The sequence below is a fragment of the Amblyomma maculatum genome, chromosome 5, assembly GCF_055883805.1.
Source record: "Amblyomma maculatum isolate TAMU_Amacu chromosome 5, ASM5588380v1, whole genome shotgun sequence".
Classification (NCBI taxonomy): domain Eukaryota; kingdom Metazoa; phylum Arthropoda; class Arachnida; order Ixodida; family Ixodidae; genus Amblyomma; species Amblyomma maculatum.
The window spans coordinates 33744417-33772385 of NC_139348.1; the positions used below are offsets into that span (position 1 = coordinate 33744417).

General features: G+C 45.1%; 1 protein-coding gene across 1 annotated transcript in view; it reads right to left on the minus strand.

Moving 5' to 3' along the window:
• Window positions 1-406: 406 nt before the first annotated feature.
• LOC146187991 (uncharacterized) overlaps window positions 407-27969 on the minus strand; it is a 55710-nt gene continuing 28147 nt past the window's right edge. Inside the window, exons 2-4 of the mRNA XM_084604971.1 lie at window positions 10630-10859; window positions 1481-1631; window positions 407-584 (exon numbers count right to left, since the gene is read on the minus strand). Of these exons, the coding sequence (XP_084461097.1) occupies window positions 471-584; window positions 1481-1631; window positions 10630-10859 (495 nt within the window). The 3' untranslated portion in view covers window positions 407-470. The remainder of the gene's footprint in view (window positions 585-1480; window positions 1632-10629; window positions 10860-27969) is intronic.

The following is a 27969-nucleotide window of genomic DNA, read 5'->3' on the forward strand; positions in this document are numbered from 1 at the left end:
CCTGAAAGGGGACAGGGCTTGATTTAGGTCGAGTCGATGGACAACCAAAACTCGAGATGTGCTGTACCTTTTAAATACACGCAGCCCTCGTTCTGCATATGCCTAATGGCCCAGATAAAAGATATGCATGTTTATTATGAATATGGCTTACAGCGAAGAGAGCCCTTACTACATGCATCTGTAATACACAAGTGTGTAAGCTTGCCATTCATGTCCACCGTCGATCCCCGCCATATTTGCGCCAGCGTAGATGGCTGTGTTAAAGTAATATAGGCAGTTTAACCTGTTTAGGAACGCACCAAGCAGTCGCCTTCACCACCACATCCATGCTCTGAAAAAAAAAAAAAAACGAGTTCATGAAAAGAAGCGAAACAACAACGCGTTGGCAGTGTTTATTGTTGCTATTTATTTCATTCCATCGTGCCATTATTTCCAAATGAATTCCCATGTCCACCTCGGCGCTACACTGCTTATTCGGTTGTCTCCGTCGGTTTCCTGTCGACCACAACGTCAATGACGTCTTGCGGATCGTGGTGGGCCTGGTGGCGGTCATCCTGCAGGCGGTCAGGCTGAAGGCGGATCACCTGCGGAGGAAGGCGGTAGGTTACGCGCTTTTTGTTCGTTTTGACTTCTAGCCAAAGCTAGTAATAAATGTTGCACTGATGAAGATGACAAGGGATATTGAGCGTCACACGCAACATGCTTAACCACCAGCGCATCTTCAGTGGAGTAGTGAATAGAGGGTACTACATGGTGGGAACAGGGTTAATCGTACATTATTTCGTACCGCAGGAGATTGACCTGCCTTCAAAAACGCTCAGTATGGGGCTCAATACCGCACACCGAGTACAGGCCCACTCGCGTGTCTTACCTTACAACCCTCATCCTAAATAAATGTTCCTGCATTTCTTATCGGCAGAATCGTGCGCCCGTAGGGCTACATACGTAATTTAGCTGTTTTTTTTTGTTTTTGCTGGTGAATGGTATCTCTATTGTAGTTTCCCTTTTAAAACGTTTGCTGGGTTCACCGTCAAAGCGGGTTTTTACGAAGGAATGCTTTCCACCGCACACCTCCACTTTGCAAAATGGATTGGACTTTGTACTCTCGGTATCGGTGCGCACTGCAACAACGGCACCACGTCTCGCCATTTTTCCGGTCCGGTAAGGCTAATATTTTTCAGTTGAAGTTGTACTGGCGCACTGCTCTTCTCTGAATTACATTTTCATGTGCCCATTGGCTAAGTGATTTTGCAGACCTATTCTCGCGCCTAAGCCTAGCTGAAGGTCTTGCTATACTTTACTGCTCTGACACTACTCTTAGCCGTCCCTAATCTTCATGCAGTCCTCCACGCTCGCACGTGCTCTGCCATTGCATACTTTCTGCGCTCACTTAGGAACACTGGCAGCGCTTGAGCGACTGGTCTTGCACAGTGGTTCCACTTCGTACGTGCTTTTCTGCCTTCTGCATGTGCCCACTCACGTGTGTTGGGTGTACGACCTGCGGCCTGTCATGTCTCTGTGGGTTCGGGGACGGCCTCCGATGAGGCCGCCCTACAGGCACCAGGGGCACCAGCACGGGCCTTGTGTCCGTCACTGTGGTGGGCACCAGCTGCACGTGCCCGGACGGATGGCTACAACAGGACAAGAATCGAATCGATCAATCACGCAATCGTTCAATCAATCAACCAATCAATCAATCAATCAATCAATCAATCAATCAATCAATCAATCAATCAATCAATCAATCAATCAATCAATCAATCAATCAATCAATCAATCAATCAATCAATCAATCAATCAATCAATCAATCAATCAATCAATCAACCAGTCAATCAATCAAACAATCAATCAATCAGTAGATTAGCCAGCAATTTAGTCAGAATTGACGGTCGAGAAGACTAAGGAACAGCAAGCATCGGGAAGGAACAGCAGTGTACGTTAGGTAGCGAAGCACTCGGAGTAGTAGGTATATATGTTTACTTAGGACAGGTAATAACCGCAGATCGGGACCATGAAAGGGAAATAACAAGGAGAATAAGATTGGGATGGAGCGCATTTGGCAAGTACTCGCAGATTATGACTAGCAGCTTGCCGGTATCGCTCAAGAGGAAAGTATGCAATGGTTGCATCTTACCTTCACTCCCCTATGGGGCTGAAGCGTGGAGGCCAAAGAAGAGGGTTCTACTTAAGTTGAGGACAACCCAGAGGGCTATGGAACGAAAAATGTTAGGGGTAACATTAAGAGATAGGAAGCGTGCAGAGTGGGTCAGAGAAATAACTCAGGTTACCGACATTCTAGTGGAAATTAAGAAGAAGAAATGGGCATGGGCAGGACATGTAGTGCGAAGAGAGGATAACCGATGGTCGCTAAGGGCAACAAACTGGATTCCAAGGGAAGGAGAGCGTAGCAGGGGGCGGTAGAAAGTTAAGTGGGTGGATGTGGTTAAGAAGTTCGCAGGGGTCAAGTGGATGCAGCTAGCACAGAACCGGTTTAATTGAAGGAATACGGAAGAGGCCTTCGCCCTGCAGTGGGTATAGGTCAGTCTGATGATTATGATGATGATGGAGCTTAGAAAGCAGGAAGTTCCTTGCAAAAGCTATCCTTTACTTAGCACTCTCTCCATCGAGCAGCACATAGTCCACTCCTCTGCCCGATGATATCTATCCCTATGGCATACTTTATAAAATAAGTAGTCGCCCTTAGTTAAAATGTTTTTACATGTCACTTGCTTGAATCTGTGTGTGAAAATGGTGCACTAAGCCGCCGCCCCTCTCCCTCAGTAAGCAGAATAGAAAAATAAATGCATGTTAATATCCTCTCTGCCTGATAATTTGATATTTTCCTATGGTTACACAGCCATCAGGTGAAGAGCAGAAATACAAGTGATGTATATCCTTTTGAAGTGCAAAGGAACTTCTTTAGAAAGCTTATCCCAGATTTTCCCGTTACTTTATGCGAAGTATAAAAAATGACGTGGACGAAGACTGTGCAAGACATAAACAGGCACTGATGGCTCTCTGGAAACGATGGTCCACTACCGTTACTCACCACCTTAATCACTGGCACGGCAATGACTCACCACGGGTCAAGAGGTCGCGCGAAGTTTCAGGCAGCGTTTTCTTACTTTAAACTCTGTCCTTTAAGCTGCGGCAAGAAAGAAGCCCTCTCCTGCGTGTGTTGTTATCTTCTATACGCAGATGGAACGGGAGTCGCGTGCGCCATGCAGTGGATATCGACGCGCATGCACAGATCTTGGGCCCGCGAAATGAGAGCTCATTGAAATGCGGGCATAGTACTCGTCCGGGTATTCCCCGCCGCACCTTTGCTTGCACCGGTAATTACCAGGAAAAATGTGCCCTGAGAAGCCGTGCGGGACACTCGACAGCTTCTTCTCCCGCAGCGATAGCTTCACGAGCGACCGACCATCTGCTCACTAAATCGCGGGGTTGCCTGCGACGGACTAGGCTGTGACAGAAAACTTTCTTTACCCACTGGCCAGAAATCTGTGCCGTGTGGCCTGGTGGTAAATAAATTAACAAGCGCTCAAAAGCGACGCTACGTTTAAAACTTGTTTGGAGGAGTCTGGCCGCGTTGAATAGGAACAGAAGAAACGTTATTTTTCAAATTATAGGATCACGGTGCATTCCCATTATGTAAGGCATCCGGTGAATATTCTTTCCTTGCGTTTTTTTTTCTTTTAATGTTAGGTTTTTATCGTTCGGTGACCTAATTGTGTGGTGCTTCTTGAGAGCTCGTTACCTTTGATTGAGCTCCTGCAACTAAATAACATAAAATACCTGCCTTCCTTTTGGCTCTGTAGGTGTAACAAGTAAGTGAATAAACCTTAGCGATGCCCTATACCATGAAGTATTGGGCTCCACCTCCTCCTCTTGTGACTCCTTTTTGTCACGATGCCGCTTCAAAAGTCGCGCTAACCGGAAAACATGTTCACATCACTGTACTGTGATCCGCGCAAGGCTGATTACACGAGCATGTTAGCCCCAGCGCCACGCTCTAAGGTCAAGGTTTGCCCCGTAGATCGGCCTAAACACTGATGTTCCAGAGAGTGTTTAGCTCTCGGGGAAGCGTCAAGTGTGATCAAGATGGACCTGAGAATCGGTGCACGCGTGCAGCCAAGGGTAACAGCGGCAACGTTGTCTCCTCTCCATCTCGGTAGACGGCAATGTGTGTGGGGGCCTCTTGGTCTTTCCTTTGCTTTTTTTCTTCTAGTTTCAGGAGGCGGCACACGCGACACGTGGGCATTTTGCAGTCCGCGATCTCCATCTTGGCAAAGCCTAACGCGTGCCATATTTAAAATGGACTACACGCAAGTCAACCCTATTGCTCTTCGCACCGCCGGATGGGACCAAATGCGTCCGCTTGGGAAGAAAATATAGTGCAGTAGAAAGCAGCAAGTTGTGGTTTACGATTATGACTTTTAAAATGTGGCTATTGCGCTAGCAGGCGCGCATAGCAAAAAAGACCGTAGAAAGGAGAGCATGCCTGCCTTCCACTTTCTTTTCTATTGCCCTTGTCAGTGCAGTAACCCCATTTCCAAATATTTTTCTTGCTATTTGCTCACTAGGAAACCGTATTGGAGTGCAGGGTCAAGACCTGCGCGGGTGTTTAGTTTGACTTTTGGCATGTGTGCAGTCTTCTCCTCGAATGTCCGTGCGTCACAAACCGCTTTTCATGCATTTTCACTTCAAAATAAGCTTCGAACGAGCACGGTAGGGGATGAAACAAACCCGCATATTTCTTTTTTTTTCAGTGTGCATCATGCTTTCAGGATTGTCAGTGTATCTTTATAGCGACTTATCTGATCGGTGTGTTGCTGATGCTCTCAGGGGATGAATGGCTCATACCCATCACGGCGTATTAACCAAAAAACAGGCGGCGGCGGACAGACTCTGAAAGCGTTTTTCGCAGATGCATTTCAACGACAACTGCTGACGAAAACTGATTCTTGTCACTTGGTGACTGAATAGGGAAATATTAATAAGGACAGTATTAAATGGTTTTATAGAGGAGCCCCGCTGTGATGGCTCATTTGTTAAGGCGTAGTTGACAATATGGAGCCATGGAGTACGCCATTATGCAAGTTTATAATTCCGCTTTGCACATGTGCAAGTGCCACCGTGTGAGATTGATCTGATAGATAGCTTTTAGTAACATGAAAAGGGACACAAAAATCCACGACGGGACAATGTTTTGCAGAGAATGTCTTGAGGTACAGTATTAAACAGCTTTTCAACATAAATAAAGAGATGAAATGGCGAAGGTTCAATCCCCGCTGCAGCGGCCGCTTCTTGATGGAGCCGAAACGCAAGACGCCAATGTACGCTGTGATGTTAGTGGACGGTTCAAAACTCTTGGTGGTAGAAATTTCCGGAGTCATACACTACAGCGTCCCTTAATTCGTGACGCTAGCCCTTGAACCCCATACCATACCATACCATACCATACCATACCATACCATACCATACCATACCATACCATACCATACCATACCATACCATACCATACTATACCATACCATACCGTACCGTACCGTACCATGCCGTACCATACCATACCATACCATACCATACCATACCATACCATACCATACCATACCATACCATACCATACCATACCATACCGTACCGTACCGTACCGTACCGTACCATACCATACCATACCATACCATACCATACCATACCATACCATACCATACCGTAACGTAACGTACCATGCCGTAACGTACCATACCATACCATACCATACCATACCATACCATACCATACCGTACCGTACCGTACCGTACCGTACCGTACCGTACCGTACCGTACCGTACCGTACCATACCATACCATACCATACCATACCCTATTCCCTGCCTGTTGCCATTCGATTCCCTATTATTGATACCCGGCCCTCTCCTCTAATGTGGCGTGCTTGTCAGTGACCTCGAACTAGCTAACGGATAAGCGGGTTTGATGACCGCAGCCGGGATATTCTTGACGCGTAATATTAAGTAGGAATAAAGTTATTGCACTTGTGCGTTCTGTCGTTTCGACGTGCGCACGTCTCTTGAAGAGTTGTGAATTAGTTTTCTTGCAAACTGAATATGTCGCTGATTGGGACACCGTTAACTGATGTTGACGAATTACATAAGGTGCTTGGAATTCGTTTTCGCTCTTTGGTGTGACTAAAGTGGAGGAGCTTTAGGAGGGCGACAGAGCTTATGATAGAGTCGAATGATTGCTCCATTCTGAAGTGGATAGGGCTAATCAGAAACAGCAACGCATTATAAAAATGTGACAATTCCTTTAATAAGAGGGCTATGGCAGTGGACGTTTCAGTGTACTTTCAAAACATAGCAGCACAAAAACTGCCTGTTTTTGTCTCCCTTATAACTTCATACAGTTTTCAGTTTACGTGCGGAGAACTGCTACGAAACACAGCACCGAAATCCAAACGTCTCTCAATGAACTCGATGCATTACAAGATATGAAAAATTTGATATATATTCCACATTATAGGCCCGGTTATATTGGCTACCACGTCGCTCTTGCGTGTTTATTTTTCTGACCAACGCAACGAGTGCGTGATTTCATATCGTGTGATGTGCCCAAGCTGGTATGCTCGTTCCAGGTCAGGTGTCGTAGTGAAATGGATGGCGTGATTTTTAATCACTGGTAAATGCAGCAGGCCTTTTTCCCGTCGTGAAGAGGACTCGCGGCATGACGAATGTCCGGGATATTTTATTTAGTTTTCACTTTCACTTCGCGCAATGTAGATCCTGCGGGTTTTGAGCTCGCTGGGATTGTCGGCTCTGAGGAATGACAGACAAAACTCCTGGTAATGGGTGTATTTCGTGAAAGCGAAATGCAAAAGTGCAAGAGTGTGTCCCCTGTGACTGTTTATGACTGAAAGTTGCATTGTGTTAGCTAATTGATATTCAAAACCCAAGATGCTGTTATTAGACGCACTGATTTTATGAATGTACAGCGATTGTGCGTGCGTTCGCGCCCGTGGTGCTCCTGCAGGCATGCAAGTGCATTGAGTGTAAGCTATAATGTTTACGCGCTTTCGCCAGTCCACTTATTTTCGCGCTTTTCAAAGTGCATATCACAATAACGACATAAGTTGTACTGCCAGAATTCTGGCAGCATTGGAAGAAACTGAAAACAACAACAAGCGGGAACCGACAATTGGTCCTGATAAAGCAATCAGAGAAGAAAATTCCTTTCACTGGCAATTGCCAGTTTTGTCAGTCATAAAGACGTAGCGGGGCATTTCTTTGCGATAGACCTGTGTACTTGGCTCGTGTTTAAGAGCGTTTAAGAAAGATAATGAAAAAGAAGGCGCTACTGCATGCTGTGCAGCTAAGCGACAATTGAGATTACATCATCGTGATGTTTACAGTGTATTGTTTTTGGGCGTAGTAAAGTTTTTATCGGGCGAAGTTCAAGTCTGCTACATAAACAGGGCCTGAGTAAGTATACAGTAACGGTGGAAACACCACAGCTGTGGCGTCGCATTCATTTGCCTGCTTCATTTTTTTGCTCATTGTCATGATTACTCAGTTCAGTCTTTCAGTCGTGCCCGACTCTTTGTGACCCTATGGACCATGTCACGCCACGCTTTCCGGTCTCTCACTATCTTCCTAACATCACATAACTTCATCTGCAGCGCCTCGAGGATGCCATCTAACCATCGCGTTCGCTGCCTACCCCTTCTCCGGCGACGCTCAACCTTTCCCAACATCAAATCTTTCTCCAGCGACTCCTCTCTTCTCATCAGATGACCAAAGTAGCTGAGCTTTAACTTTAGAATTTGACCCTCCAATGAGCAGTCAGGGTTTATGGTCGACAATATCGACTGATTTGATCTTCTGGCAGTCCAAGGAACTCTCAAGAGTCTCCGCCAGCACCACAATTCAAACGCGTCAATTCTTCGGCGGTCAGCCTTCTTCACAGTCCAACTCTCGCATCCATTCATCACAACTGGAAAGACCATAGCACGAGTTATACGGATCTTGGTTGGCAGACTAATGCCTCTGCTCTTTACTAGGCGGTCAAGGCTAACCATGGCTCTCTTTCCCAGAAACAGGCTTCTCCTAAGTTCATGGCTGCAGTCTCCTTCCGGGCTAATCTTGGAGCCCAAGACGAGAAAATCTGTCACAGTTTTCACTTCTTGTCCCTTGATGCTCCAGGACTTGATAGGGCAAGACGTCATGATCTTTGTCTTTTTAATGTTTAGTTTAAGCCCAAGCTTCTCACTCTCTTCTTGTACGCGCATCAGAAGTCTCTTGAGTTCCACTTCACTTTCTGCCATTAAAGTGGTATCATTCGGATATCTAAGGTTGTTGATACGTTTTCCAGCAATCTTCACTCCAGCTGAAGACTCGTCCAGACCGGCCTTCCTCATGATGCACTCTGCATATAGGTTAAATAGGCAGGGCGACAGTATTCAGCCTTTTCTCACTCCTTTCTCAATCCGAAACTGATGAGTAACACCATGCCCAGTTCTGACTGTGGCCTCTTGCCCTTCATACAGGTTCCTGAGGAGACAGATGAGGTGAATTGTAACTCCCATCTCTTGGAGAGCTTCATGATTACTATCAAGCAATAAAACAAAAAAGTTCGCTATTGGCACAGCCTTGTCACATCAGGGTACAACCGACTCTTTGTGAGGACATTGTTACTGTTCCCGCTGTTGTTTCGTAGTTCAGAAAATATTTATCCTTCGTCAATTTAATAAGACATTCACCCCTTGTCTTACCCATAAAGATTACAGGCATTGCAGATGGTCCCTGTTGAACTGTAACGTCCCCACGACAGGGGATAGATCGCACTTTGGTGCAGTTCCAAACACGGCTGCTGTTCTACCGTTCATTAAATAAGGCTATCACACTGTGAATGGCCGGTGGACATGGGAAGTTGTTGAATAGTACTGAAAGTTGTCGTGATTGCTTGTTGAGGCACTTTAGGTGAGAAAGAATTTCTTAAGAACCTGCTTTTGTTCAAAGGCTTAGTGCATTAATATATTATAAAAAATAGATACATAATGTCTGGTTCCCAAAGGAATATTCAGGTTGCAACGATGTCTGCACGCACTCATAAAGCATCAATGTCACATGCCATGCCGCTGTTCCGAGGCTTACACCGAATTATCAGAGAACAGCAACTGAAAGTGTGAGCTCTAATCATGCGCGAAGAACCTTCAGATAAGTGGCTTCCTCGCGAAGCAGGAGTGAGCCAGCCCCGTGGGCTGCCGTCTTTGTTTCTTTGTGTGGGTTGCCTTGTTTGCTGTTGCTAAGCGGGACATGTAAACAAGCATGTGCATGCAACGCGTGCAAAGAGACGGTGTGGACGGCGTTCTTATTTTGGGTGGGTCTAGTTCATTGGCACGCCCAACACACGTAGTGAATGAAAATTAGGAGGGCTAGGAGTGCTATCGTGAAGGAAGGAAGAAGGTGTGCGAGTCGTTTCGACGTATACATATGCTTATACGACGCTTATACGACAATGCAAACCGGTAAATGGGTAAGGGCAAGAACTAATTGGCTTGTAGACGGAAATCATCGGTTCTGGCGATGTTTCGTACAGTATTTCTTGAAAATTGCGGACATTTGCCTGTTGCCATGAGAAGTTTTAGGCGGGAACTTTCTTTTTTTGCCGTGGAGTAACATTACACCGCACCAACCAATATAACCGCAGATATCTCTCGGTGCGATCGTAGTGCGTGCTATTTATTCTAAAAAACGTCCCTATTGGCATTTTGCGGCAGGTTTAACTGCTCGATGCGAACGCAGGAAAAACGTTCTGTGCACACTTTCCTTTTCGGAAGAGTACGTCACCCACACCCCTATTCTCATAACATTATTTTTCAACGTACCATAATGGCCTCACAATTAAGAAAAACATGCAAAAAAAGCTCGATATGCCTATATAATATGGGAATGAAAGTGGAAAGAGAGAAAGAGGAGCCGTAGTGCAGGGCTACGGAGTAATTTCGACCACCTGGTGATCTTTAACGCGCACTAACATCAAACCACGCACGGCCGCCGCTCCGTTTCGCCGCCATCAAAACACAGCGAAAATAAGCAAATCCAGCGTTCTTGGATATTCCTTAATTTCTGTAGCCCTGCAGTCCTCTTTCTCTCTTTCTACTTTCACTTCCGCCCACTTCCCATACTTCACGCCGTGGTTCAGGCGTCTGCAGAACAAGTGTGACAGACACTGTGCCTTTCCGTTCCTGTGAATCAATTTATTATTACTATTATTATTTTTTTTTCGCTGCCGTAGGCCAAATAAGAGCAGCGATAGCTATAAATAATAAGCAAGAAAACTAAGCGCAGTCACGCTCCCGTACCTGTTGTATCACTAGAAAATGTCCATTTCCCCGAATCATCTGCAACAGCTACTGCATCGTGCGAGTGCAGGTGCGTACTCAAACAAGGTTAAAATTGAACAAATTCGATGTCACAAATGAATGCATGCAGTAAGACTCAATGACCTCGTCTGTACTTAAATGGGGCACGAATCTCTGGGGGCTATCCTGCGCTGTCGAATAATTTCAGGGGCCGTAAAATCTTTACAAATTTTGCTATAATTACATTACAATGAGCAGCTGCTTACCCCAGCCCTACAACGACGGTCTGGTAACCTGCCGGGTAGCCGGGCTGGTAGGCCGTCTGGTAGGCTGTCTGGTAGGCGTTCTGGTAGGCATTCTGGTAGGTGGGAGCATAGCCAGAGTGATGGTACGTCAGGGGGTAGCCGGGGTACACAACAGAGTACGGATTAACCACCGGATAGCCCCGTGTAGTTTGCAGAATACAGAACAACGCTGCCAGGAGTATCACGGAAATCTGTAAAAAACGAAGAAACAGGCTTAGTGTATTCTTTGCTTTAAGGGTACAAATACACGGGTAATCTGAGCATCAAACAAGTATTATTTTGTTTCCAGTTCTGCTTATTACCGCATCTAAAGAGTACTCTCCCGAAGTAGCGTACAACGCACTAAAATCATTACGTTACTAAAGGTTGCGTTAGAAAAGATGGCAGAATATTACTGTAATCTGAGTAGAAACTAACAAGTGTAGATACTTGAACAAACAGACAAGCACAATGCAGACAAGAAATGATGACATCTCCATTAAACAATGAAGTAATGTAGACAAAGGGCAGTAGATACCTTAACTGCTGACAATGAGGTGAAAAAATACGCTACTGACGTTTGCTGATACATCTGCATATAAAACAGGATAGTATTATGAATAATACATGGTAGAGAAGAATGAAATGAAACTAAAAGATACACGAAGATAGATAATAAAAGACTACATAAGAAGGAGAAATTTAAATATTTAATAAATTGCAGCGTAATGAGTTATGAGAACGAGTAGACAAATTGAAAGCAGATTTCAGAACCTTCTGGGGGCCATGAACAATTTTTTACAGTAAAATAAATAAATAAGTTCTAAGCAGACGTTGTTTTACATCATCTGCATGGCGGAACCGGAAAGCTTTACGGTGTAGTACAGCCCTCAACGGCAACATAACAGAGGACGACAAGCGGGCGGCCAGATAGCGAAGTGCACCAAGTTAACTGGAATTTAAACAATAGACGATGCTTAACGCCTGGGTCAAACAGCTGATAATTTTTTTTTTATCGCGGTTGAGAACGGGTGACAGCGGGGCTGAACGCTGCTTTGCACCGAGTGCAAATACTGGTACTAATGCTCTTACAGTGTATGCTCAGAGTGCAAACAACATTTTATAGTAATTGTATTGAGTGCAAAGAACATCTTATAATAATTGTTGCAGGTGGTTTCAATGGGACCCGAAAAGCCAGGTTTGATAGCTTAAATTACTAAAAATACGAGAAAAAAATTCCAGCAAAAACAATTCGTACGCAAGTCAGTAAAGAAACAAGTCTATGCGCTTAATTTTACTTTAAGCGGAATGAGGAAACAAATCTAAGGAATATGAGAAACTTCGTTATGAGGTGGAGACAGCATTTTTCAACGTTCACAAAACACGCACGTAGAAGGAAAGGAAGGACACGAGAAAGGACAAGCGCCAGTCTAGTCTTCTTTCTTACCTTCCATGCAGTGTTTTGTTAGCGCGTCAAAATCTAAAAACTCTCTAACCCGTCTACAAGTTCTTTTAAGCCGTTATGAGGTAGATAGGAAGAAAGCGAACAACCATTGACGGAACAGATGGCATAGGGGTGTTCTTGTTGTTAAATAGTGTGAAATGATAAAGTAATCTAAAAGAAAAGAAACCATTTGGCAACTGTCGGTCCAAACACCCGACGTACGAAGTTCTCGTCCGGTTTTAAACCGGTAGAGGACTATCGAGCATAAAGCACAAAATTTGGAGGCCGTAGGTTCTGACCGCACCGGCAGCAAGAGGTTGTTTTTTCTTCTAGTGTGTAATCAATAATCTCCACGATTACATTGTTATTTCACATGATTAACATCAAAAACAGCCCTATGGTTTCTTTTGGGTCAGTGGCTGTTGGCTCCCTTACTATGTACAGAATGGTCCACTGGTAAAGGGCACATGAGACCGTGTGGCCGCCGGGCTTTCCGAAACGCGCCCAAGAGAGCTGGCGACTAACTGTCGCACAAGGTGCATGCGAGTAACCACTGCCGGCTGCTCTTGCCGAACATGCACGTGGTGCCACCCTCTATCGCTGGTTATCGGCGACAGCGCTTTGCAATGTGTACGGCACACGATGCCACGTTCCCTTGAATAGTGGACGGTACTGCGCCTCAGAATAGAAAGTGGCACGAAGCCATTATCGAAGTGAATGCAAACATTACAGACACTGCATTGTAACACTTCCAAAGTCTAAAGAGAATAAGACGCCACTGAAGGAAAATAAAGGCTCATATGGTGGTGACATTCAGTGACTGCAGCTGAGCGCATGACAGAACCAACAAGTGTATTCGCTTGTGATCACAGTTCTGTATTTCACTATGCTCGGCATGTTGGGATATGAAAGAGTGAATAAGGGTGGAGAGAAATCTTCAGGACCGAAGTACGGCAAAAGAGATTCCTCATGATCATGCATTTCTTATATGAGGCTCAAGGCGCCAGACAATGCGTTTGAGCAGAAAAACAACCGTGCTTCTTGGCCGTGAGTGCAAGAGGTTAAAAGGTCCTCATTCTTACAGAAGCCGAAAGCAGAGTCTTTAAAAGATGGAAAAGTTGCTTGAGGTGCTGCCCCTCACACGAACTCTGCACACCACCTCTAAAGGTGAAATCGAAAGTCTACCCTATCTTGAAAGTATGGCTCCCCATAGTCACTCTCCACACGGCTCTCCTGACTCGGGCGATTGAGAAATCAGCCTATGAAATTAGACACTGAAGAGGGCCTCGTGCAAGAGCTCCATAAACCGCTTTCAATGAACCAAATAAAGTTTGTCGAACATCGACGTCCTTGGGCAGCGGAATGACGTCTTGCCTTCGTCACACATCTAGTAGAATGTTCTCTCGTACCCTTGTAGTCTAAAATACCAGAAAGAAAATGAAAAAACAAACAAACAAACCGTGGAGATATTTCTTTTTATCGCTGAATAATAATCGAATCGCCGTCGCAAGGCCGTAAGGGCGTGCGAGAAAGTTGGCAGGCTACAGGAGGCTAAGATGTTCGGATGACGTCGGACAAGCTTGCCCAGGTTGTATCGTGATTGCGCAGAGGAAGCCCACCACGCAGCACTGCAATATATCGGCATGGCAACAGTGCAAGCCTTTTTGATTTTGAATTCAGTGAAATTAATCAGTTTTCAGCAGTCACGCACAAAGTGTTTTGAACCCATAGCCATAAGGCTAGTGTATGGGTTCAAATGTCTAACATATATGTTTCTCTTATGCGATACAAGGGCGTTTGAGCTAAGTAGGTATTACGAAGCTGATCCAGAGTACTATGTTGTACAACTATTCACGGGTAGACTTTAAGTATACGTGCACAATTGGAGACATCATTCAGCACTTCATTCCATACATAGTTTCTGGGAATGTGTATTACTACAAGGCAGTAATTTAAACACGTTACTGTTGGCACCTCTTGTATTCTAAACAAAATCAGAGGAAGATGATTGTTATACTTTATGTAATTTACTACTACACCAGTCATAAATTCATGTGCCATCGAGAAAGCTAATGTGAGAAGTTTGCCAAAAAAGAGGCGTGCTGGGGTGAGTTCTTTTTCAATAAGTTATTATACGAATAGCGCTTTTCTGAAGGCACAACACGGGGCCGAATATAGTTTTATATGTAGCTCCCCCCGTTTCTAGGTAGTAGCAGAGTTGACTGTGCACTGAAGCAAAATACGGAGCACGCAAAATTGGAACGTAAAAACCTTCCTTGTAGTACATGGCAGCCCTATGCTATTTTAAAAGAGGACTTATTATTTTGTTCCTTCAAATGCACGTTTTATTCAAATGCAACACCCAGATACTTGCACTGCGATACCCTAGATAGATTTGTGCAGACGACATACAATGCTAAATTTTCATAATTGATGAATCTTCTAGTGCGTTTAGCTTTCGCAGTATTGAGAGTGAGTTTATCATTTTCAAACGATCGCGATATTTTGTCAAGTTCGTTATTAGTTTTACTATTAAGCTCCCCAGTATTATCGCCTGTGAAAAATAATGTGGTGGTGCCAGCACATATTATTGCTTGAGAGTAATTGACTTCCGCGAGGCATTCACTAGTAACTCAGAGCAAGTGAACTGTCATCCGAAGGAATTTAAAGCTGACCTTGTCGGTGTTTGATTTTATAAAACGTGTGTTTGGTTTAGCACGAACGAATCAAACAAGGAACTTTCTCAGCATATCTAGCGTTTGCAGCGTCTTTTCTCGTTCTTCGACCGTGTCGCTAAAAAACCACGTTTTCCAAATTTGAAGGAAATCAGCAGGATTTCAGTGGACATCTTGTAAAAACTGGCTCTGATGCTAGTGTCAACGTTACGTTGAACTACGAGCCCTTTGATAAAGTTTGAAAGTCAACCAATGAACCCCAAGAAACTTTCGTCAAAGCAGTCCAACCAATTTCGGGGTCGGAGAACCGCGGGTGCGTCACCAGATACGTCAGTAGTCAGAATAATGTGAAACACAGCGCTGCCATCTTGATACTCACCAGGCGTGCCTTACTCAAGTGCCCCTTTGAAGAAAAGAAACGCCGCACTGATAAAGAAATTCTGCTAAGACAGAAATGCTGATTTTGAAGTTTTGCAATGGGCCTCTTACTGCGAAGTCGATTTAGCCATTATCACGGCAGGGGTAGAGTATTCCTAAGTAACGCGAAACGATGAGGCTAAGAGCGATATGGACGCCCAGCGTTTTGCCACTTTCTTTTCTGGAACAAAGGAATCCCTAGTGCCGCCGGTTACCCACCGGTTTTTAAATGGGTACAAGCTTTCCCCCGGCCTGGTGCTCGGCTCTTCTGGGGTGAAATGCTTGGGAAAAGGGGTCACGGCCCAAATAGTTGCGCCGATGTGGCAGTGATTCGTTCCGCCATCGGACAACAATAAGTCCGCCTTGCGCGGCAACAGCCCATTATGCGCCCCGCCGGGGTGGTGCAGTGGTAAGACGCCCGACTGCTGTGCCGGAGTTCCCGGGATCGAATCCCGGCCTCGGCGGCTGCGTTTCGATGGAGGCGAAACGAAGTGGCGTCCGTGTGCTGTGCGATGTCAGCGCACGTTAAAGATCCCCAGGTGGTCGAAATTAATCCGTAGCCCTCCACTACAACCCCCCTTTCTCTCTATCCACTTTCACTCCCACCTTCATCCCTTCCCTTACGGCGCGATTCAGGTGTCCACAGAGCAAGTGTGACAGATACTGCGCCTTTCCCTTCCTATGAACCAACCAACCAACCGTGCCTTTCCCTTCCTATAAATAAATCAGATTTTGTCGGGACCACACTAAACTAATACAAGTTGGTTGGGTAAAGGCCTCAAGTGGTCACGTGACCTAGCTGGGCCTAGTTAAAGTAGGTTTTTAGATAGACCCGGTCTAGGTCTGGAAAAAGAGATTGGCTCTTCGTGATGTGTGATCACGATCGTGCTGCTCGCTTTGGGGGACTTGGGAAAGATGACCAAGTGCGCAGAACGCTTGCGCTGATTGGACGACGGAAATATAGGCAACTCGGCGCGCATGGATGGAACAAAGCATCCATGAGCTGTGACGAGGTATCAGCTTGCACTCGATGAAAGATTTTTTAAACGCACTATTTCTAGCATGCTGCTCCGAAATAAGAAGAGTGGTGGCTATAACTCTAAACTTTGAGGTGACGTGACCTGAGGGGCACACTGCGATAAAATACCATATTCTTGAATTAATTCGTTAAGCCTTCTCGCTAGCCTACCCAACGAACTGAAATGACATGAAAGTAGAGGCGGCTAAGCAGTCGCTGAGAAGACCACTGAGCTTCTGAAATTCAATTTGAAACAACATAAGAGAATACTGACAATTAAAACTAATTTGGTACTCGTAGACGAATACAGCGCTCCGACTTGCGTTTACTAAGGTCTTGCGCATCGTTACAGAGAAAGCAAAATCAAAACTTCGTGCCTCAATGAATTTAATAATGATGCTCGTCTTCCAGGACCGCTTCCGATAGAAGGCTCAAGGCGATCTGCGAAAACGCCGTTCGTGGCTGGCAATATCGGTGCACTAAAATCGCCTGAAATCGACCGCCCCTAAGTAAAAAAAAATTATGAGGGACACGTAAGGCCCGCCTTCAAGCGCAGGCTACCAATCCGCATATAAAGTCCCGCCTTAGCCAAGCCGTATGTGCCTGTGTGGCCTGTGTGGCCTACGTTTAACAGGAATGCAAGGGTCCCGGCAGACTGCTTCTTATGTCACCACCCCATATGAAAAGAGAGCCCCTAGTTGGCAACACTTACCAAATTTAAACTCAGGCAACCCTGGGTGTAGGTAAAAACGTCCCCGGAAGAAAGGGCCCCTGAAGAAGCGGGTCGATAGGAGGATAGGTCCCCAAGGCAAAATTTTGTCAGAAAAGATAACCTTCTAAAACTCAATTGACCAAAAAAAAAAAAGAGAGAAATAGAACATATTGCATTTGCAGTCCTACTAAAGTCGACACTTCAATCAATGTCGTTGTTGAAGCGCTGAATAATCGAGATGCGCACTTGCCCTTGGCAATGTTTTTCCGTTACCATTGCCTTTATTTTTGTTGTTGCGAACGCCCAGCATTAACATACATCATTGCAAATCACCATGCAGAATAAGTCTACATCTTTATTGCACAATGAGGAGCTACAGCCCCATGGAAATAAAAGCAAACAAAAACAACAAACCAGGTTCAAGCTAAAATTATAAAAGAAGATGCAAGGTCAAATAAGCAAACATGTGCGGCATCGTTAGCTTCTTCTTACTAATTCGTCGTGTAAAGGCGGTTGTTTTTCACACTGTATTAGGCCTTTTTTTTTTTTTGAAGCAATTCATCCTGAGAAGCCGAGCCCCAGGTCAGGCGAGAAATTGCCGTTACGATACATTTGCCTTCACCCGTTTGGGGACATTCTTTCCTCAGCAAAAAGCGACTTTTTTCCGGGGACGTTTGCTCCGGAGAAATTTTTTCCGGGAAGGTTTTCTCCGGGGAACATTTTTTCCGGGGACCATTTTTTCCGGGGACGTTTCTACGGGAACCCGGCAACCCTATATGTCTAGTCAGTGCGCGACCGTGTGAGCTGCCAGTTACCGCCTTCCAACGCTGTGCTCGTGATTTTCGTTCAGAAAGCCAACGGTGGATGTTCCGGTAAACGCGACATTTAGCGCTATCCGACAGCATGTACGAACTGCACCTTAAGTGGCAACTGCAACACGCGCCTACAACTACTGGCAAATCAACAATTGTTATGATCATATAAGGAAAAGTACGTTAATGCAGACACCCTGTTACGTTGTCGGTGGGCTACCACCATTAATTCCACAATCCATTAGATCATACATGTTTCCCGGCCCTATAAGCCCGAACTAAACAGGTTTATCTCTCTGTGCACTTTTGCTATGCTAAATCTATAACAAAGTACTAGTAACAGCGCCAGGGTTCGACATCCAGCGTTGCCCGATGTATCCTCAGGCGGAGGGCATGTCACTGTTGCAATAAGAGGCCTTCATGTGCTGATGCGTGGTTTGTGCGGTGGTGTTTTCGGAATTTTGAATTCGATCTTTTCGTCCAGAGATATCTGATGTTATCTTGGCTTGGCCAAGCTGTTTTCTTAATTGCTTAGCAGAGCTCGATTACATGTGTGATTGTGGGTCGGTCCAAAGTTTGCTTCATGTGTGTCTTTTCATGGTTTAGTATCTCTCTTGCTGATTTCGGAAATATAGTGTTTATCTTGTGTTCAGGTGGATGGCAAATGATTTTGCACGTAGCAGAGAGCGCTTCAATACGCCTTGCATTTCCTTGAAGAATAAAGTTGACAGTCTGCGCTTATAAGTGTCGCATGTGTTTCTTCCTGTTGTCCTACTTTTTCGCGCAGTTAACCCAATGTCACTGGGGTTGCGATGGGCTGAAACTTCTCAAGTCCAACAGATCACAAACTTCGAAAGTAGCAAACATGATTTGCCAAAATGTTTAATTTGCAGCATTGTTCAAGACAAACAGCAAGCAACTGCTCGAAATAAAATAAATCAACTAGTAAATTATATATTAAGCCGCTGAATGCAAGGAAAGAGATTACTTTGATGACCTAGTAAGACTACTGAAAAAAAAAAAAAAGATGGCAAACATTTCTAACGAACGATTATATAGACTGATCGGGAACCGAACAAAACAATAACATCTAAAACTTGACTGTAAATAGAATATTCTTGTTTCAAGAAATGTGCCTCTGAGAGAGCATTAAAATATTCCTCGAACTTCTTTCGCAAACTGAGAGAAGGAACAGGAACACTAACAAAACTTCAGTGATTCAGTGATAACGGCCTTTTTTGCCCGGTCTCATTTTTCTCTTCCTGTCGCTCATGTGAAAAGATGCACCAGACCCACGCAGTTTGTGGTCTCAGTCTACCTTAACAAATTCCGCATCGGCGGGGGAGAAGATAAGGGAGCGTCTTTATGTGTAGTCGCATCTTATTTATGCAAAGGGCGTTATTTCGACGGCAAAAAATGAGGAAAGAGGGGCTGCGAACGACCGCATGGTTTCAAGGGCAATGCATCGGCGAACACCCTGCTCACAGCAGGCGTCTGCTCAAACAGACTGGAAGGAACGTCTTGTAGGCGAGGTCGAGCATCAATTTACCGTTGGAGTTGAAAAAAAAAAAAAACGCTTTGTGTTTTTCTTTTCCTTTTGAATCACTGCGCGCGGTTGCGAACATGTGGATGCCTTACGGATGCTTTTACACCCGAAAAAGATTATCACAGGTGCTCTTGGGTACATTGCAGTCTATATAAGGGTAAGCTAATTAGTCACCAAGGAACCCGACAGGTGCATTGACGAGGCTGCGAGGCACTCTCGTTAATTGGTCAATCCCCTGAATAACTGAATAATTCATTAGGCTGTCTCTGATGTGCGATGTGGTTGAGCAAATACGAGACAAAAAGCTCTCTAATGGACTTTGAGATATAGAGAAGCATAATATGTTACGCATCAGTGCCGAAAATACTCGAAAAGTTCTGTAAAATTATGCTACATCTAAAAGAAATAGTATATATCGCACCGCTTGTCTTCGTTCCACGCCTTCCTGGAAATATCTTTACAAGCGATGTTATATCGACAATAAAAGTATATATTGTGACGCTTTTCTTCGGTACATGCCTCTCTGATCATTCATTTATAGGTGAACTCCGACCTGACCTACGTTTTTCCTATAAGCGATGTGCTGTAATGAAATATGGAAAAGGTGTGATGCTAGAAGAAAAAGTATATTGTACCGATTATCTTCGGTCCAAGCCTTCCTTGTGTCTCTTTTTTTGTTTTGGGGGTGAACTGCTACTCAACCAACGTTCATCACCCAAAATTGCCAGTCGACGGGCCGTAAAGACATGAGGTTGAGGATTCATTACGATAAGTGCGAGGCCCCGGAAGCGTTCTCTCGTGCCAAATCATGCAAAGTGTGATATCGGTAAAATGTGAAATTAGACCTTCCCAGTCATATCAAGCTAACTTACTGAAAAAAAAAGAGACAGCTACAAAGCAGCTTGGTGTTCCTGAATGACTACAATGTCCTACAGAGTCATATCTGAGCCTTCTCCAGCAGCGGCCATACACACGCAGTTAGGAAGCTGTCATTCTATTGGGAACAGCACAACTTCGGATACATTCTGAGACGTCGGGAGGAAAGAACGCAGAGATGGATCTACAGTTGGAAAGCCAGCAGTCCCTAGTTATTTTTTTTTTGCCGCTTGGCTGTTGCATCATATTCTTGCAATGTCAATTCATGACTTGTGTCATTTACGGCTCATGCGACCTCGACCGATAAGTATGGCAGGACGTCCCTATCATACGCAGGTCTATGAATTTAAGATCTATGCAGCCACATATGCTTCAAGAGAACCAACCGAACAGATAAACAAAGGAGTTGAGTAGAACAACCAGAAGGACACAGGGGTAAGGTCCGATTAGGTCCGGGACAGACGCCAAGCGTGACGCATCAAAGCTTCTTGACAATCAACCCTCCAATAGGCCCTCTTTCTATCCCCCCCTCTCAATTCCTGTCAGCTTACGTCATAGGAAAGGTGAGATATGTCTTACCACCACGCAATTCGCCTGCGAGACAGACACCCCTTTACGTGAACAGCTTAAATTAAGCTCGAACACGGCGGCGGGGTTGCCCTTTAGAACCAAACAGTGCCGCGGCCGTGAACTTGAGAGGCACTATGAAATGCCGATGGGAGAGTGGTTTTTATCTTACCGGAGAGCGCATTGTGGGTGTGCAGGCTTGTAATGCTGGCCTCTGCAGGTGAAGGAAGGGTGCCTTCGAGGGCAGGCGAGCGGGTAGCTGCTGGGTGGTGGGAGGGCCGGGGTCCTCCCGACCGACTGACTCACTGAATCTCGAAGACGGCGTCGATGTCGAGTCAGCGGAAGTTTACGCGACCAGTGCCAGACTGTGGTGGCACGGAGCAAACTGTTCACCGGGGATGGGCCGAGCGGACGTGGTCTTCGTCGCGAGGAATCCTTTCCGGCGGACGCGAGCGCCGGTCATCCAGTTTTGTTGGGTCCCAGAGCAGAGGGGGCACCGCCCCCCAACACTGGCGTCGATGTTTTGTTTCGCGCCACCACGGTGCGAGGAGAGCAGCCTCGCAACCGGACAAACCAGCGCCGAGAGAACGCTCCGGTCGAGTAAGGTCACTGGCTTCTCGGCGCTGGCAAGACTGCGCCGAGAGCAACGCCGAAAGAAGCGCGCAAGACGAAAAAGAAAAAGTAGGAAAGAAAAGCACCGTAGAGAAAAAAGACTGCGCTGTGGGTTCACTGGGGTTCAACGAGAGGAGCAGCAGTCACTCGTCTTCGTTGTTGTTTTTTTCTTTTTGTGGGTCTTAGTGTGGGCTGATGGTGAGCTATGCGACGTGGGAACCTCACTGGGAAGAGGTAGCTAAATGTGCCGTTGACTCTCTACGGCGCAGAAGCACGTACTTGAATGCTGCACGCATTATTAAACTGCTACCGGAAGTGGTGCAGATGCTATATTGGAAATACAGTTTGCATTGAATGCGCAAACCAGCACAGAGTTTAACGTTATCAGCGCAGTGGGCGTTTTCTTGGCGTAACTTCTGCGTTATGCCAACCCAGATTGTTAGCATATGTTGTAAGACACAAAGCGTGAGTTCAGTATGCATTTATCAACATTGAAAGTTGAAGCGCTAGCTCTGCTTGTTTTCCAGTTCCTGCGATGGGACAAAAGTTGTACTGGAGGGCAGTCATCGTTTATAGCGCCTAAAATCTCTCCTACCATACGGGGCGATTAAAGTTAAAAAGCAGAACTCGTTTCCTTTTGTTAGTTTTAGATGATACACTTGATGGGTTCATTAATTTTAGAAAAATGTTCTCCGAGATAAAAAGTCTGCTTCAGTGCCTCTGCGAGGGTTTATGGAGTCCTGTAAGACGACATAAAACCGCTATGCACAGGAAGTCGTGCGCCGAGCTCCAAATCTTTATTTTCTTGGCGAAAGTTTGGGAGGCACAAATGTTTCATCCTTTATACGATTTTGATTTCAATATCGTGAAGTAAGATAACGACCGGTATGGAATAAAATTTGAAAGGGGCGTCTAAGCTATACTCAGTACATAAGTACGCATTTAGGAGGCTGCATTGCGCACATATTTCAGTCCAGCGACCTCACAATAGTCTCTTGAGCCACGAAGAAGTGTCCATATTTGCATCTGATGCTTCACTATAGAAACTCACTGTAGAGAACTTGATGGGCCAGAGAAAGGTTGAACTAATTTGCAGCACACGAGCATTATAATTTTCATCGTATGCCTTCAACAAATAAGGTAGTATCACTGTTTGAGGCTCGACTATTGTTAGGCACCGAACATGTTCAAAGAGAATTACTAGCGTCTGTTATAGCCCCTCTGAATAGATTCAGACCGATCAGATCCCATTAATGGAGGAGATCCCTTTCACGCTTTCGAGCCTGCTCCCACCACCACATTAGAAGCAAATAATCTGGTCTTATATATTTTTCTTTTCATTATTCCATTTAAGTTTGCTCAATGAAAACTTCAAAGCTATTTATATGGATATAGTTACTGTTACAGGTGAAAATTTGAGGGCCACTTCAACCAAGCTGGGATGTCCAACTGACACCATTTACACTGATGAGTGTAGTGAATGACGGAAATAAATCGTGAGCTTGCTAATACTGGATACTGGTTTATTACAGTCTCTTCATTTTTATAGTTAAAATAATGTCGATAGTGCTTCGAAAATTCTTAGGTTCAATCATTATCATTATATAGCTTACATCTGCACTTCGCCGAGGCACTCGAGGCTTGTTTTTCGTTTGCAATCGTTTCATCATGCTTGCGATTAACGTTATTGGCCTTTAGAGGTGATCATCCGGCAAATACAGGGAAAGGAGGGGCTCGTTATGAGGGACATACGAATGGGCAGCAACAGCCAACGACACCGAAAAAAGCATCGGAGATGTCTATTTTGGTGGTGACGAATATAAAGTATTAACGTATTAACTTTATGCTTAATGACAATTTATTAGAAGAAAAAGAAGTTCTTGTTGCTGGTTTGATCCATCTCACGACCTCTGAATTTTGTCTCCGGTGCACTACCAATTGAGCTACGGCGACATCCGCTTAATATCATACTTTCGTAGCTAATAATTCTGCACATGTCCTATCCTTAAGAGCGTTCGTCCATAGCAGCGGACGGAGAAAATCTTATGTTACCGTAAATGTAGCGTTGAATTGGCGTCTTCTAGTCAACGCAGAACGTGGATGAGGAAACTTGATCAATAGTTTGCTATGCCTATCAGTTCTCATAGGCTAATCTTCAAGCTCATAGATGATCTGCCTCTGCTTATAAACTGCGCAGCGCTAAAACGTCTGCCGACATGTTCGAGACAAGCACAATCTTAATCCCAGCATACCTCCCGGCACGTGGTGCATCATTTCTGGACTTTATCCGCTTCTTCGCCGCGTTCAACGCATAGGCGAAGCTGCTCCCGCTGTGCTTTGATTCTTATTTAGCTTTCCTATCGACGATGTCTCACACGCAAGCAGTGATCTTTTGCAGTCCGACTTCTTAAAATAGCACCACCAGGACCTCCGTCTCTTTTTTTCAGTCGGTATGCTGACGCGGTCTTTAAAACGACATTTGATAACACGGAATAAGTTCGTTCGCTCGAAGACTCTTGGCACGTGTTACTGAGAGAATAGCGCTGATAAAGAAAAGGAAAGAGGTGAATAAGCGGTCCTAGGGATTTCCGCATCGCTGACAGTCTGCCGTCCTTGGCTGTTCCCTCGGCCAAAGTGATGGCGCGTGCCTCGTACGCCGCGCGTCGAAAGCGGGATGGTCAACTGGAGTGCCCCAAGAATGGGATCTTCTGCAAGCGGCTTCATGTTTCAGTAGCCATCCCTGCTTGTTTCTAGCAGGCGAATTGGAGTCAATTTTTTTCCAGGCATGACCGAATTATATTATTTATGCCATGGCACTTTCCTCATTCAGCGTGGCTACGACACATGTTTAGCAGCATATAGGTTTTAATTGAATAATTACTACATTCGACTCGCATTTTAGCCTCATGGGTCGGGTACGCAATAAGAAGCAGATGAAGAAACTGCACCGTCGTCGGGGATTGTTCTACCCAAACCGATGCTGTCGACACACTGTACTGACGCCACTAATATTAGAGACAAGAGGTGCGTCGCATCAAACAATGAGCTCATGAAACTGTTCGGCGCGTTAAAAAGAGAACGATGTATTACTAATGCGGTTGAGCTTCTCTATTTGTGAAGTAAACAGAGAAAGATGACAGTTTTTTCCTATTTCCTTTATGTAAGGTGCTTGTGAGTTCTGCACGTTTTGCTTGTGTTGAGAATTGACGTATATTTATAACACAGCGCACAATCACGGGAAGCAATCATGTGGAGCACTGCGGGTCAGTATGCGGACATGCTTTATTTGCGTTCACCTGTATGCGTCAAAAAGCGATGCATCAAGTAACTGAAATCTCAGTTCTTTAGGATAACCCATAAATGTGAGTGTGAAAAAAAGCAAACATTTCCTCCTGTGTAAGTAACTGCGAGTTAAACATAGCGTACATAGGTCAGAGTGTTGATGCTCGCGAGCGCCAAGCGGTTCTCTCGTGATTTAGTGACAACTATTAGCACCAATGAGACGTTAGTGCGAGCCAGTGGTGACAAACGTTACGGCCAAGGAGGACAGAAGAGATGGGGCCTACAGGTGATTGTGTGATACATTTGGTCACATCCGGTCCCTGTAGAGGCAATCCCGCCAGTACGTAAGAACCTCCTATTCGTAACCATCAAGAAGTGTCATCACAAGGGATTGTCAGTTACCATGAGTTAGGAAAAGGAATTAGTAAGCTTAAACTGCCTAAAATATATCCCTGAGACCAATGCTAATAACTGTGATGTATTTCAGCAATGTTTGTGTCAGGGCTAGTTGGTTTACGTTTGAAGGTGGAATGTTTCTATCGCAACATGTGAGAGGTAAGAGAGGCGCTTCCCTCTTGTATGATGCGCTAAAAAGAATTTCCTTCCGATAACTGCGATGTACTACGTTGTCGATTCAAGCAGATCAATGCGCGCGTCACTAATCATCACTGAGAAGAAGTATCACGTGCAATGTTGGCGCCACAAATCGAGATCATGAGTGAGAAGAAATGCACAAAGGCGTCAGGAACCATGTACTGCACACAAAAGCAAGCTGCCGTGCTAGTTGTTGCTGAATACCTTAAGAACAGCGCTTGGAAAAAGACGAAAACACAATGGCAAGAGAAGCGCCTGTGCCCGTCTTTCGTGTTTGTCTTGACCGCCTATCGCTGTTCTCTAGGTACGCAGATACTGTAATCCTGACTGAATGTGCGATAGAGCTACGTATCACATGAGTGGAAAATGGCGCGGCTATGAAAATGGTCATTTGTAATTGATCCGAGCGAGTTTCAAGGATTCGGAGTATGAAACCAGTACCCAGAACTATAATCTCTCTTGTTCTTTAATAAATGTTGTTACCACCGTGATGCGTTTAAGTTAGGAGTAAATGAAGAACGAAAATACTCCGGCGTTCGTCTGGAGTGCGCACTGCAGATACGCTTGCCAAAATGCAGAGAAGTTCACTATGGTTTTCCATCGAATGTGGGGCTCTGCGGACATCCGGCCGCTCGGGTATTTTCACTTGAACTTTGCATGTGAACATCCTTCTAAAATTTCCACTCACGCTGTGTCTCTTTCCCAGCGTGAAAATTGCCGGACCCAAGTGCAAACCATTCATTGTCCGGGCGTGGGTTTCCAGACAGCTCAAGCTCGAACTCTGCTCTGTAGGCCGGGGTGTATTCGGGTCATCGGGAAATCAAGAGTGCTACGCACAGCCCGTTCGATAACATCGCGAACGCGGTGGTCGCAAACAGGTAGCGGATGCATGCGGACGAATTTATCGGCTTTGCAGACCTTCACGGACTGTGTTGGTTAAAGAGAAGGTCTCCTCCCGGAGTGACAGGTTTCATTTACGGTAACCACGTGTACGTGGGACGACTACGTTGGCAAACCAGATCTTCTCCGGCCCTTAGTAACGTCTTTTTTAAACAGATATTTCGCAGTGTGGCTGGCTAGACGGTCGATGAGATTGATAGTTGGACAGGTTGCTTCGGGTTATCCGTGGCGAAAATTCAGAGAAAGATTTGTGGACGAATGAAAGTCTCATTAGTCTTCTGATTTGTCTGAGAGCGATTTGTGCGATGAGCGGCGTGGTTTGTCACTTCAACCAGCGGCTGTGCTGAATCTTTTCTCAGCATCTGTTCAAGGGTCAAGGAGAAGTGTACAACAGCTGTCTCTTAGATACTCGCCTAAGGGGCAAAAATGTGGAGGCTAAGGAAAAGTGTTCAAATTAGCTTGAGGACCACGAAGGGGGGAAAGTGAGATGATAGGTATAGATTTAATAAGAAGTAAGTGAGCCTTGCAGTCCGATAGCAAAGACGATTAAATGACAATCTAGCTGAAATCAAGAACTAGAAATGGGCATGGGGAAGACATGTCCTACCCAGTCAAGATTAACGAGGGTCGCTAAGGGTAACTGGATTCAAAGAGAAGGCAGTCGTAGCAAGGGCGGCAGAAAGTTAGGTAAATGGCTGCTACATTGCAACTAGCCTGGAAATAGAGAAGGCACAGCGATGGGACAGCACGCTAGACTTCAAATGACGTTTATTCTACACGTAAAGGAAAATTACACTTGACATCAGCGCATGCTCAGGAGACGCTACCCCCCCCCCCCCCCCCCCCCCCCACACACACACATAAACACATTTCTTTATCAAAGAAGCAAGCTATCATAATAAAAAAAAATTAAAACCACATTGACGCACGTGCTATTTGAAAAATAGTTAATCTCCTTTTTTCGTGAGGGCTATTGACGGGATGCTTACGCACTTGTGTCCTACCTTATCAATGCAAAAAGTCTCAAATATTTTAGGTGGGCGGATGAGGTTAAGTTTGCAAATAAGAGGAATGGAGTAATTGGAGGGATATAGGAGAGGCCTTCGCCATACAATGGGTGCAATTCAAGTGATGATGATGATTTCAAAGTAACTTGATGGATGTTATTTGAAAACATTTACCACATGTCCAGGTTTGACCCACTAGGCTCCCTTGTATCTTATGCAGGGTATATATTATTTTTCAGAGAAGAGCACATGCAGAATTAGCTTGTGCCCTGATATCGTAAGGAACAACCGACATCCATAAGCGCGTGTAAGGGAGTCAGCAATCGCAGAAAACAAGGAGGAAATAGGGGAATACTCATTATTTTTAATTCGAGAGCATTACTTCATTATGTTCACAGAATTCTGTCCGCAGACCGTATCCGCAGACCGTATCCGCAGGCCGCGACCGCAGACCGCGTCCGCAGACTGCGTCCGCAAAATCGTGTCAGCAGCAGTTGCCAGTAATTGAAAAGTGATAGAGGTTAATGAGTGGTGTCAATCGATAGAGGGTGACGTAATGTTGTGTTAGAAAAAGTTATTAGGCCAATAAGGTAATTAGGTAATTAATTACAGAAAAAAATGTAAAAGTTGTCCGCAGCAGTTGTGAGCAATTGAGAAGTGGTAGATGTTATTGAGTGGTGTCAATCGATAGAGGGGGACGTAATGTTGTGTCCTAAATAATATTTAGGGCAATAAGTTAATTCTCTAGAGTCAAAAAATAAAAAGTACAGGCACAAATAGTATAATTAGTGAATGGCTTGGCGCCACATTTGAATATTATCAAGTACTAAAATAGTTAAATAAATCAGCCAATTAAGGTG